Source organism: Eriocheir sinensis, chromosome 19 (assembly GCF_024679095.1).
Source record: "Eriocheir sinensis breed Jianghai 21 chromosome 19, ASM2467909v1, whole genome shotgun sequence".
Lineage (NCBI taxonomy): Eukaryota > Metazoa > Arthropoda > Malacostraca > Decapoda > Varunidae > Eriocheir > Eriocheir sinensis.
In genome coordinates this window covers 7709490-7723377 of record NC_066527.1, presented here as the reverse complement: position 1 = coordinate 7723377, position 13888 = coordinate 7709490, and the positions used below count along the sequence as shown (strand labels likewise).

Here is a 13888-nt window from a genome sequence, read left to right as displayed (position 1 = left end):
TCTCTCTCTCTCTCTCTCTCTCTCTCTCTCTCTCTCTCTCTCTCTCTCTCTCTCTCTCCCCCCGCCGCCCACACCCTCCCTAACCTGTCTATATTGACGAAAATTACCAAGAATCACCCAAACGAGGGGAAGCTGATGGCCGCGGCAAGGACGAAGGGAGCGCCGAAGGGAACACCGAAGGGACAGGAAGGGAACATGGGAAGCAAGGAGCAGGAAGGAGACGGAAATCAGTAAGAATGGCCGCAGATGAGGGGAAATGAATGGAAATGAGGGAAAATGTAAAAACAGGAGCAGCAAGGAGAGGGAAACGATTAGGAATGGCCGCAGATGAGGGGAAATGAATGGAAATGTAGTTAAATGTAAAAATAGGAGCGGGAAGGAGCGGAAAATTATATGAATGGTCAACGATGAAGGGAAATGAATGGAAATGCGGGAAAATGAACGAAAATAAGGGATTTGAACCTTTCCACGAAGTCTTTTGTCCTCCTTTTCCAGCACACACCTGCACCTTTTCACCTTCCCACCTGTCTTTTACCTTTTTCACATATAAACTTATTATCCACCTTTTGAACTGCATTCCTCCACCTTTCCACATCTTTCTACTTAAACTGCATTCCTCCACCTTTCCACATCTTTCTACTTAAACTACATTCCTCCACCTTTCCACATCTTTCCACAGCTTCATTCCTCCTCCTCACCCACAGTTTCCACTCATAATCCTTTACTATTTCCCTGGAGCCTCTTCCTTTCACATAATCGTTCCTTTTCTTCATCAAGGGCATAGTAAGAAGAGGAAGCGGGTTGGAGGTGAAGGTACAGGTGAGGGAGAGGGAAAGACAGCAGGAGTGTACAGTTGCATGGTGCAGGTTCGTTAGTTGTTCTGGTGTAGTTATTGTTTATCGGGCACCATATTTGTATACCCCCGGCGTGCTGGGTGTGGGTGTTTCTCTACCTTTTTCACCCCGGACGTTTGGGTGATTGGGTGTATGCTAAGTGGATGAATGTAGTTAATAGTGGTGCATTAATGGAGTGGATGAGCTAATGGATAAGTTGGATGGGTTTAATATTTCGCTCAATCCCACTATCACCTGAAATACACTTCCGCTCCCTTGTCTCCACCAGCAAGAAGTTTCCTTACATCTTTCATCTGTAATAATCCTCCCTTCTTCCCACCCCCTCTCCCCCGTTCCCCCCTGCTCACGTGCCCCACCCACCCTCTGCTCACGTGTCCCCCGCCGCCCCCCAGAGCCCGAGACCGCCATTGTTGGGGGCCCGGACGTGTACCTCAACACCGGGAGTCAGCTGGCGCTCACCTGCACCGTCAGGTTCAGCCCCGAGCCGCCCGCCTTCATCCTCTGGTACCACGGCGACAAGGTGGGGGGGGAGGAGGGGGAGGGGGAAGAAAGGGTGGGTGGATGAGTGTATGGGTGGACGAGTGGAGGTGGAGGGTGAAGCGGATGAGTGGGTGGGTGGAAGAAAGGGTGGGTGGATGAATGTATGAGTGGAAGAAAGGGAGAGGGAAGAATGTATGGTGACTGGATGGGTGGATGACTGGATGGGTGGATGAATGTATTAGTGGGTGGCCGGATGAGTGGGTGGGTGGAAGAATATATGGGTGACTGGATGGGTGGATGAGTGGGTGGATGAATGCACGTTGCGGTGGAAAGCTAAGTGGACGTTTGGGTGATTGGGTGAATGCTTAGTGGATGAATGTAGTTCATAGTGGTGCGTTAATGGAGTGGATGGGTCAGTGGATCAGTTGGTTGAATGTTGGAGGGAGGGAGGAGGGAGGAGGAGGCAGTGTTGGAGGGAATGAATAATTGAAGAAACGGTTTATCAGGTTTTGAATAATTCCTTAACCTTTTTTATAACGAATAGATTAGTGAATAACTAATGAAATCACACACACACACACACACACACACACACACACACACACACACACGCACACACACACACACACACACACACACACACACACACACACACACACACACACACTTTTTCTTCATTCATCCAGTCACGTTATATATATATATATATATATATATATATATATATATATATATATATATATATATATATATATATATATATATATATATATATATATATATATATGTATATATATTTTTTTTTTATATCAAACTGTTTAATATTTCCATTCCTCCTTCCATCTTCCTTCATTTCTCTTCATTCTTTACACCCTTTGCCTTCCTTCCATTCCTCTCTCTTTTAGTGTCTTCTCTTTCCTCCTAGTATTCTTTCTCTCTCTCACCCCTAACCTGCCCACCCTCTCCACACGCACACAAACTCTCTTCACCAACATCTCCCCCGCCAAACACACAAACACTGACACAGCCTCCATTCTTCCCTAAACAGCTGGTGAGCTACGAGAGAACAAGAGGCGGGGGCAGAGGAGGAGGAGGCACCAGCAGTAGTAGCAGTAGTAGCAGTAGTAGTAGTGGAAGCAGAACCAATAGTAACAACAGCAACAGTAGTAGTAGTAGTAGTAGTAGTAGTAAAAGTAGCAACACCACCTCGAGCACAAATAGTAGTAGTAGTAGTAGTAGTAGCGGCGTCACCTCCTCCCGCCTGCTGGTCCAGTCGGCGCGGCTCTTCCACTCCGGCGTGTACACCTGTGACCCGGCGAACGCCCGGCCCAGGAGCGTGAACGTGCACGTGCTGGCCGGTGAGTGTGTGTGTGTGTGTGGAGGAAATATGAATGTCCACGTGATTGCAGGCAAGTAAAGGTGTTGATAATAGGGGAAGGGGAAGGTGGTGGTGGTGAGGGTTACATTGGGTGTTGCTGAATACATGTGGTGATGAAGGAGGGGAGAGGGTAAGGTGTGGTAATCGTGGTGGTGGTGGGGAGGGGGTGGGGATGGTGGTGGGGAGGGGGTGGGGATGGTGGTGGGGAGGTGTGTGGAAAAGTGGTGATGATAAAAATGAATGAAGGAGATAAAACAAAATGTTGAAAAATGTTAAAATGCAAAAATGAGAAAAAGAAGTGAGAAAATGTTGAAAAGAAAGAAAATCATGTTAAAATATTGAAAATAAAAAAGAACAGGATCGGCTATCGAAAAGAAAAAAAAAGACACCCAAGGTGCTGCCTTCTACCTATAACCACCTTTGTAAAAGTTCCCCCTTCAGTCATTCAGTTAAGGGGGCGTCGCCTCGCCCACCCACGCTAAGCGCGGGGGTCCCTCCGGACAAGTCTCCATGCAGGACTATTCTAACTACCCCGTGGTCGAATTCATCGACTTGGCCTCTTCCACTCGGAATGTCGATTACAGAAACAGCCCGGTGAGCAGGGTCGGCTTCTGGGTAGTGTGCCACATGCCCGTATAGCCGGAGTTGGTGTTCACGGACAATGCACCGTTGCCACCTGCAACCAACGCCACCTGCAGCCAACGCCACCTGCAGCCAACGCCACCTGCAGCCCAGCAGCTGAAAGCTGGAGGTCGGAGATCATGAGCATTGAGATGGCCCTTGACCTCCTCAGCGAGACCCCTGACACACCTCTCCTTGTCTCTCCTCAGGAGAGTTCTAGTCCTACGCGTCAAAGCCCTGTATTGGTCCCAATTCCCAACAAGCCCGGCAGCGCGACTCTCATCAGTATCCTTCAGCGTCTCCGCCGAGGCAAATCCATTCCCAGATCTCGGTCGTTCTCCAATGCACTCCTTGGCAGCTCGGAGAGTCTCACATTTGAAGGCTTCCCACAGTTCTACAGGGTCCTCGAGGGCGCTAAGCACATTGAACCGATTTGAGACAGTCACTACATACTCCTGAGCACATGCCAGGTCCTTCAGCCTATCGAGATGGAACACAGTATTGTTGCATCTCGAGATTCTTCTTGACCTGACATGAAGCTTGAGTGTTGCAACAACAAGCCTTTGGTCAGTTGCAAAAAACTCAGTACTCCGGTAAACCCTGCAGTTCTGAAGGATCATCCAACGAGTACTTACGAGGATGTGGTCAGTCTCCTTAGCTACCCCTCCGGCATCGCTACACCAAGTCCAGCGGTGCAGCTCTGGTCTCTGGTACCAGGAACCTGCAATTCACAACCTCCCGGATCTTGCAAAATTAAGGAGAGAGCTGTTGGTTGGTTGCGGAAATGAGTTCCTGTACCCACTGTGGTAAGCCTTCCCTCCAACCGGCAACGTCGCAGTAGTACTACTCAAGTGTTGTTGTGAATGAACGGTGTTCGTCGTGTTCGGGTGTGAGTGGCGGAGAGGTTCACTGCTATTCAGGAAGTGTAAGGGAGGCTTTATTCATAACTAAGAGGTGAAAATAAATGTAGCATGTGTATGTAACACATGTTAAACCAAGATATCACTACAAAATAATAACAGCAGAGAGAAGACCAGACGTATTATCTGCAGTCGAGACTTTGATGTTCCGCTCAGCTCCATCAGCATTCACGTGTGAACGTGTGCACACTGGCAGTAACAGCATTCACGTGTGAACGTGTGCACACACACACACTCACTCACTTTCTCTGAGAGAGAGAGAGAGAGAGAGAGAGAGAGAGAGAGAGAGAGAAATATTTGGCGGTGATTAATAAGTGATTGCTTGCCTTCATGTTCATTGTGGGAGGTGTTCATGGTTTTTTTCATTCTCGTATGCTATTCCTGCCAGTGTGCACACGTTCACACGTGAATGCTATTCCTGCCAGTGTGCACACGTTCACACGTGAATGCTATTCCTGCCAGTGTGCACACGTTCACACGTGAATGCTATTCCTGCCAGTGTGCACACGTTCACACGTGAATGCTATTCCTGCCAGTGTGCACACGTTCACACGTGAATGCTGTTACTGCCAGTGTGCACACGTTCACACGTGAATGCTATTCCTGCCAGTGTGCACACGTTCACATGAGAATGCTATTACTGCCAGTGTGCACACGTTCACACGTGAATGCTATTACTGCCAGTGTGCACACGTTCACACGTGAATGCTGTTACTGCCAGTGTGCACACGTTCACACGTGAATGCTATTACTGCCAGTGTGCACACGTTCACACGTGAATGCTGTTACTGCCAGTGTGCACACGTTCACACGTGAATGCTGATGGAGCTGAGCGGAACATCAAAGTCTCGACTCTAGATAATACGTCTCGTCTTCTCTCTCCTGTTATTATTTTGTAGTGATATCTTGGTTTAACATGTGTTACATACACATGCTACATTTATGTTCACCTCTTAATTATGACTAAAGCCTCCCTTACACTTCCTGAATAGCAGTGAACCTCTCCGCCACTCACACCCGAACACGACGAACACCATTCATTCACAACAACACTTGAGTAGTACTACTGCGACGTTGCCGGTTGGAGGGAAGGCTTACCACAGTGGGTACAGGAACTCATTTCTGCAACCGTACCAGAACCAGGTGGACCAAAACGTAACTCGCAGCCGACACTGTCAGTGCCAGTAGTAGCACTGAACTGCCCCACGACAATGAGTGTGTCCCGGGGAGGGCGCTGGTCTAATACGGAGTCGAGTTTGGCATAGAACATCTCATTCTTCAGCTTCACACATCTCGGTAGGAGCGAACACTGCAACAAGAGACATGAAGCCCAGTGTGTGCTTCAGCCTCACTCGCATTATACGCTCATCAACCGGAGCAACTTCAACCACAAATGGCAGCAGTTGGCTGGAGATGCCCATAGCTACCCCCTTGAGACGGAAACCATTGCTCATGCCGGACTAATAGTAAGTGAATCCTCGCTCATTGATCTCGCCACTGCCAGGCCTCCTCGTCTTAAGAGTCCCACTATGTCCACCCTCAGCCCCTTGAGCTCATCTGATAGAAACGGCAGTCGGTCATCCTTCGAGAGGCTTCGGACGTTCCTGCATCACATCTTTAAGTAAAACTAAACGAGAAATAGCTTAGGAGACACACAAACCAGCCCTTCGGGAGTCATGGCTCATCAGAGGGCGCGGCGGCAGTAGCAGGAATACATCGCCGGGAGTTACGAGCGAGGGAAGGGCGCGGCGGTGGTGGCGGACGTGTGGAGGGGAAGGAAGTGGTGGCCGCGTTTATATTATTTATCTATTTCGGGGATGTATTTTTCACCTTTTTCTTGTCCTCGAGCTGCACTGAGCAACCCTGAGGAGTAGTTCAAGAGGGTAAAGGACAGCTGGTAAAGGGAAGGGAGCTTATTTACAAAGGGAAAAAGATTATACTGTCAAAATGTTCAGGTTTACGTGTGAATAATGAATGAACGAGGAATGTTACTAATTCTCTCTCTCTCTCTCTCTCTCTCTCTCTCTCTCTCTCTCTCTCTCTCTCTCTCTCTCTCTCTCTCTCTCTCTCTCTCTCTCTCTCTCTCTCTCTCTCTCTCTCTCTCTATCTCTCTCTCTCTCTCTCTCTCTCTCTCTCTCTCTCTCTCTCTCTCTCTCTCTCTCTCTCTCTCTCTCTCTCTCTCTCTCTCTCTCTCTCTCTCTCTCTCTCTCAGGTGACCAGCCAGAAGCCATCGTCCACGACAACGGAGGAAGGAGTCTTGTTCCTCCTCCTCACCTCCTCCTTCTCTTCCTCCTTCCCTCCCTCTATTCTAAGCTCCTCCTCCTCCTCTTCCAAGCCCACTGATGATCACCTTCAATTTTCCTCCTCCTTCTCGTAAACGTTCTTTCACCTTACACTTTTTCACTCATTTTCTTCTCTTCCTCCTCTTCCTTCTTCTCCTTTTCCTTCCTCCTGTCCTCCCTCCTCCCTCCCCTCATCCTTCACCCTCTCGTTCCTTCATTCCATTACACTTCATCCTCTTCCCTTTATTTGCTTTCTTTCCCTCATTCCTTAGTCCCTCACACCCCATATGATACTTCACCCTTCGCTCCTCTCTCACTCCGTCACACCTTCACCCCTCCCTCCTCACTCCATCACCCCTTCACCCCTGCCTCCTCACTCCGTCACCCCTTCACCCCTCCCTCCTCACTCCATCACCCTTCACCCTCCTCCTCACTCCGTCACCCCTTCACCCCTCCCTCCTCACTCCATCACCCCTTCACCCCTCCCTCCTCACTCCGTCACCCCTTCACCCCTCCCTCCATCACCCCTTCACCCCTCCCTCCTCACTCCATCACCCCTTCACCCCTCCCTCCTCACTCCGTCACCCCTTCACCCCTCCCTCCTCATCACCCTTCACCTCCCTCCTCACTTCATCACCCTTCACCTCCCTCCTCTCACTCCATCACCCCTTCACCCTCCCTCCTCACTCACCCCTTCACCCCTCCCTCCATCACCCCTTCACCCCTGCCTCCTCACTCCGTCACCCCTTCACCCCTCCCTCCTCATTCCATCACCCCTTCACCCCTCCCTCCTCACTGTCACACCATCACCCCTCCGTCCGCACTCCATCACCCCTTCACCCCTCCTTCCTCACTCCGTCACCCCTTCACCCCTCCCTCCTCACTCCATCACCCCTTCACCCCTCCCTCCTCACTCTATCATCCCTTCACCCCTCCCTCCTCACTCCTTCACACCTCGATATGTAAAAGAGAAATGTGGTAAAACAATGACAATAAAAAGAAAGAAGTATGAAAATTATGAAAATGGAAAGAAAACACGATCAAAGGGAAACAGGACAACGAGAAAGGTGATAAAAATGAAAAGAAAAACTGGTGATTAGAATGTTAAAGATACAAGTGATTGAAGGGTGAAGGAAGAGAAGAAATGTTGACGTGTTGGAAAAAGAGAAAAATGTTGAAGAGAAATGTTGAAAAAAAAAAGAAAAAAAAAAGGTGAAAAATCTCTGAAAAAGTGAAATAAAGTGTACAAGGACGTGAGTGGCAGTGACACCTCAAGACAACACCAATGGGAGGCCCGGACACATGGACACACGGACACAGGGAAGAGCAGGCACCAGATAGACGGACACATGAACACACGGACACAGGGAAGAGCAGGCACCAGATAGACGGACACATGAACACACGGACACAGGGAAGAGCAGGCACCAGATAGACGGACACATGAACACACGGACACAGGGAAGAGCAGGCACCAGATAGACGGACACATGAACACACGGACACAGGGAAGAGCAGGCACCAGATAGACGGACACATGAACACACGGACACAGGGAAGAGCAGGCACCAGATAGACGGACACATGAACACACGGACACAGGGAAGAGCAGGCACCAGATAGACGGACACATGAACACACGGACACAGGTTAGAGCAGGCACCAGATAGACGGACACATGAACACACGGACACAGGGAAGAGCAGGCACCAGATAGACGGACACACGAACACAGGGAAGAGCAGGCACCAGATAGACGGACACATGAACACACGGACACAGGGAAGAGCAGGCACCAGATAGACGGACATATTTTTTTTTTTTTTTTACAACAAAGGAGGCAGCTCAAGGGCACACAAAAAAAGAAAATAATAATAAAAAAAAGCCCGCTACTCGCTGCTCCTAAAAAAGAAACAAAAGAGGTGGCCGAAAGCAAGATCAAATACAGGAGGAGAGATGTCCTGATACCCTCCTCTTGAAAGAGTTCAAGTCGTAGGCAGGAGGAAATACAGATGAAGGAAGATTGTTCCAGAGTTTACCAGCGTGAGGGATGAAAGAGTGAAGATGCTGGTTAACTCTTGCATAAGGGGTTTGGACAGTATAGGGATGAGCATGAGTAGAAAGTCGAGTGCAGCAGGGCCGCGGGAGGGGGAGAGGCATCCAGTTAGCAAGTTCAGAAGAGCAGTCAGCGTGGAAATATCGATAGAAGATAGAAAGAGAGGCAACATTGCGGCGGAATTTAAGAGGTAGAAGACTATCAGTATGAGGAGGAGAGCTGATGAGACGAAGAGCCTTAGACTCCACTCTGTCCAGAAGAGCTGTGTGAGTGGAGCCCCCCCACACATGAGATGCGTACTCCATACGAGGGCGGACAAGGCCTCAGTATATGGACAGCAACTGTGCAGGGGAGAAGAACTGGCGGAGACGGTACAGAACGCCCAGCCTCGAGGAAGCTGATTTAGTAAGAGATGAGATAAGAAGTTTAAAGTTGAGATTTTGAGTTAAGGATAGACCGAGGATGTTTAGTGTTGAGGAAGGTGATAGCTGGGTGTTGTCAAAGAATAGGGGATAGTTGTTTGGAAGATTGTGTCGAGTGGATAGGTGGAGAAACTGTGTTTTTGAGGCGTTGAAGGACACCAGGTTCCTCTTGCCCCAATCGGAAATAATAGTAAGGTCTGAGGCTAGGCGTTCTGCAGCCTCCAGCCTTGAGTCGTTAAGTTCCTGTAGGGTGGGTCTTCTATTAAAAGAAGTTAAGTAATGCAGAGTGGAGTCATCGGCGTAGGAATGGATAGGACAGTTCGTTTTGGAAAGAAGATCATCAATGAACAACAGAAAAAGAGTGGGAAATAGGACAGAACCCTGTGGGACACCACTGTTAATAGATTTAGGGGAAGAACAGTGACCGTCTACCACGGCAGAAATAGAACGGTCAGAAAGGAAACTGGAGATAAAGGTACAGAGATAAGGATAGAAACCGTAGAAGGGTAGTTTGGAAAGCAAAGATTTGTGCCAGACCCTATCAAAAGCTTTTGATATGTCCAGCGCAATAGCAAAGGTTTCACCGAAACGGCTAAGAGAGGATGACCAAGAGTCAGTTAAGAAGGCTAGGAGATCACCAGTACAACGCCCATTGCGGAACCCATACTGGCGATCAGATAGAAGGTCAGAAGTGGAAAGGTGCTTTTGAATCTTCCGGTTAAGGATTGATTCAAAAGCTTTAGATAGACAAGAAAGTAAAGCTATAGGACGATAGTTTGAGGGATTGGAGCGGTCACCCTTCTTAGGCACAGGCTGTATGAAGGCATACTTCCAGCAAGAAGGAAAGGTAGATGTTGACATGCAGAGGCGAAAGAGTTTGACCAGGCAGGGTGACAGCACGGAGGCACAGTTTTTAAGGACAATAGGAGGCACTCCATCAGGTCCATAAGCCTTCTGAGGATTGACACACAGAGGGGTCTCTATCCTGGAAGCAATAATCATTCCACGGGAAATCGGAAAAGTACATCCTCAGGTCGTCCCACCGAGCTGAAGCAAAATGCCAGAAGCATTGCCTCTTCGGTGGGTCCAGAGGGTGTACAAGAGCGATAGGACAGGATGCAGAAATAAGATTGTGATCGGAGGAGCCCAACGGTGAGAACAGTTTGACAGAATAAGCAGAAGGGTTTGAGGTAAGGAAGAGGTCTAGAATGTTGGGCCGGTCTCCAAGACGGTCGGGAATACGTGTAGGGTGCTGGACCAACTGCTCTAGGTCGTTAAGGATAGCAAAGTTGTAGGCTTGTTCACCAGGATGGTCAGTGAAAGAGGATGAAAGCCAAAGCTGGTGGTGAACATTGAAATCTCCTAGGATGGAGATTTCAGCGAAAGGAGAGTGGGTCAAGATGTGCTCCACTTTAGAATTCAAATAGTCAAGGAATTTTACATAGTTGGTAGAGTTAGGTGATAAACAGCACAGATGTATTTAGTAATAGAATGACAATGAAGTCTTAGCCAGATGGTAGAAAATTCAGAAGAGTCAAGGTTGTGGGCACGAGAGCAAGTGATGTCGTTGCGCACGTAGGCGCAACATCCAGCTTTGGATTGAAATTTAGGAGAGAGATAGTAGGAGGGAACAGAGTAGAGATTGCTGTCAGTAGCCTCAGCAACCTGTGTTTCGGTAAGGAAGAGAAGGTGAGGTTTAGAGGAGGAGAGATGATGTTCCACAGAATGAAAATTAGAGCGAAGACCGCGAATGTTGCAGAAATTGAGAAGAAAGAGGTTCGAGGATTTATCAAGACACCTCTCGGGTCGGCAGCCAGAAGGGGAGTCCTCCCTGGGGGAATTTGTGGTCCCCCCCCAAGGCGGGGACTCCGAGGCTTGAAGTAGGTGCGCCATTTTGAAATTTTAATATTGGGAAAAGGTGTATATGTTGTGTGAATGTAGTGTGGTGTGGATAAAGAGAGGATCTGTCTTTAGAGAGCATGCTGAACTACTCTCCGGTGTTGGTGAGACAATAGGGAAACGGTTAGTGAGGACATGGGAAGGGTCTTTGGAGGGCTTCAGCTCCCTTCTCACCTCCCATATATACCTCACCGGGAGTGGCTTGCGCCCGTTCGTTAGGGGTCTTCCTACCTACTCCAGACATGAACACACGGACACAGGGAAGAGCAGGCACCAGATAGACGGACACATGGACACACGGACACAGGGAAGAGCAGGCCCCAGATAGACGGACACATGAACACACGGACACAGGGAAGAGCAGGCACCAGATAGACGGACACATGAACACACGGACACAGGGAAGAGCAGGCACCAGATAGACTGAAACATTGACACACGGACACAGGGAAAAGCAGGCACCAGATAGACGGACACATGGAGACAGGGAAGAGCAGGCACTAGATAGACGGACACATGGACACAGGGAAAAGCAGGCACCAGATAGACGGACACATGGACACATGGAAGAGCAGGCACCAGACAGACGGACACATGGACACAGGGAAGAGCAGGCACCAGACAGACTGACACATGGACACATGGAAGAGCAGGCACCAGACAGACTGACACATGGACACATGGAAGAGCAGGCACCAGACAGACGGACACATGGACACAGGGAAGAGCAGGCACCAGACAGACGGACACATGGACACAAGGAAGAGCAGGCACCAGACAGACGGACACATGGACACAATGAAGAGCAGGCACCAGACAGACGGACACATGGACACATGGAAGAGCAGGCACCAGACAGACGGACACATGGACACAAGGAAGAGCAGGCACCAGACAGACGGACACATGGACACAATGAAGAGCAGGCACCAGACAGACGGACACATGGACACAATGAAGAGCAGGCACCAGACAGACGGACACATGGACACAAGGAAGAGCAGGCACCAGACAGACGGACACATGGACACAATGAAGAGCAGGCACCAGACAGACGGACACATGGACACAAGGAAGAGCAGGCACCAGACAGACGGACACATGGACACAATGAAGAGCAGGCACCAGACAGACGGACACATGGACACAGGGAAGAGCAGGCACCAGCTAGACGGACACATGGAAGAACAGGCACCAGATAGACGGACACATGGACACAGGGAAGAACAGGCAATAGGCAGACAGACACATGGACACAGGGAAGAACAGGCACCAGGCAGACGAACACACGAACACAGGGAAGAGCAGGCACCAGCTAGACGGACACATGGACACAGGGAAGAACAGGCACCAGGCAGCCGAACACACGAACACAGGGAAGAGCAGGCACCAGCTAGACGGACACATGGACACAGGGAAGAACAGGCACCAGGCAGCCGAACACACGAACACAGGGAAGAGCAGGCACCAGCTAGACGGACACATGGACACAGGGAAGAACAGGCAATAGGCAGACAGACACATGGACACAGGGAAGAGCAGGCACCAGATAGACGGACACATGGACACAAGGAAGAACAGGCACCAGATAGACGGACACATGGACACAGGGAAGAACAGGCACCAGATGGACGGACACATGGACACAAGGAAGAACAGGCACCAGATAGACGGACACATGGACACAGGGAGGAACAGGAACCAGACAAACGGACACACGGACACAGGGAAGAGCAGGCACCAGACAGACGGACACATGGACACAGGGAAGAGCAGGCACCAGACAGACGGACACATGGACACAGGGAAGAGCAGGCACCAGACAGACGGACACATGAACACAGGGAAGAGCAGGTACCCGATAGACGGACACAAGGAAGAACAGGCACCAGATAGACGGACACATGGAGACAAGGAGGAACAGGAACCAGACAAACTGACACACGGAAGTTTAGGCACCAGATTGACGGACACATCGACACAGGGAAGAGCTGGCACCAGATTGACGGACACATGGACACAGGGAAGAGCAGGCACCAGATAGATGAACACATGGACACACGGACACAGGGAAGAACAGGCACCAGATAGATTGACACATGGACATATGGAAGAGCAGGCACCAGATAGACGGACACATGGACACAGGGAAGAACAGGCACCAGATAGATTGACACATGGACATATGGAAGAGCAGGCACCATATTGACGGACACATGGACACAGGGAAGAGCAGGCACCAGATAGATGAGCACATGGACACACGGACACAGGGAAGAACAGGCACCAGATAGACACATGGACACATGGAAGAGCAGGCACCAGATAGACGGACACATGGACACAGGGAAGAACAGGCACCAGATGGACGGACACATGGACACAAGGAAGAACAGGCACCAGATAGACGGACACATGGACACAGGGAGGAACAGGAACCAGACAAACGGACACACGGACACAGGGAAGAGCAGGCACCAGACAGACGGACACATGGACACAGGGAAGAGCAGGCACCAGACAGACGGACACATGGACACAGGGAAGAGCAGGCACCAGACAGACGGACACATGAACACAGGGAAGAGCAGGTACCCGATAGACGGACACAAGGAAGAACAGGCACCAGATAGACGGACACATGGAGACAAGGAGGAACAGGAACCAGACAAACTGACACACGGAAGTTTAGGCACCAGATTGACGGACACATCGACACAGGGAAGAGCTGGCACCAGATTGACGGACACATGGACACAGGGAAGAGCAGGCACCAGATAGATGAACACATGGACACACGGACACAGGGAAGAACAGGCACCAGATAGATTGACACATGGACATATGGAAGAGCAGGCACCAGATAGACGGACACATGGACACAGGGAAGAACAGGCACCAGATAGATTGACACATGGACATATGGAAGAGCAGGCACCATATTGACGGACACATGGACACAGGGAAGAGCAGGCA

At 50.0% G+C, this 13888-nt stretch overlaps 1 protein-coding gene and 1 long non-coding RNA gene across 5 annotated transcripts in view; one reads left to right on the top strand and one right to left on the bottom strand.

Moving 5' to 3' along the window:
• The window catches only part of LOC127000637 (serine/arginine repetitive matrix protein 2-like), a 101658-nt gene that overhangs the window by 38971 nt on the left and 48799 nt on the right, over positions 1-13888 (top strand). Inside the window, exons 4-6 of one of the 4 annotated variants that reach the window (XM_050864580.1) lie at positions 1247-1374; positions 2383-2692; positions 6466-6896. The exons of 1 other annotated variant lie outside the window; for it this stretch is intronic. In XM_050864580.1, coding sequence (XP_050720537.1) covers positions 1247-1374; positions 2383-2692; positions 6466-6596 — 569 coding nt within the window. In that variant the 3' untranslated portion in view covers positions 6597-6896. Of the gene's footprint in view, positions 1-1246; positions 1375-2382; positions 2693-6465; positions 6897-13888 lie in introns of those variants that run through there. 2 more of the 4 variants (XM_050864579.1, XM_050864577.1) reach the window with 2 other exon arrangements.
• The window catches only part of LOC127000639 (uncharacterized), a 64955-nt gene that overhangs the window by 38976 nt on the left and 12091 nt on the right, over positions 1-13888 (bottom strand). The gene's annotated exons all lie outside the window — the stretch shown is intronic.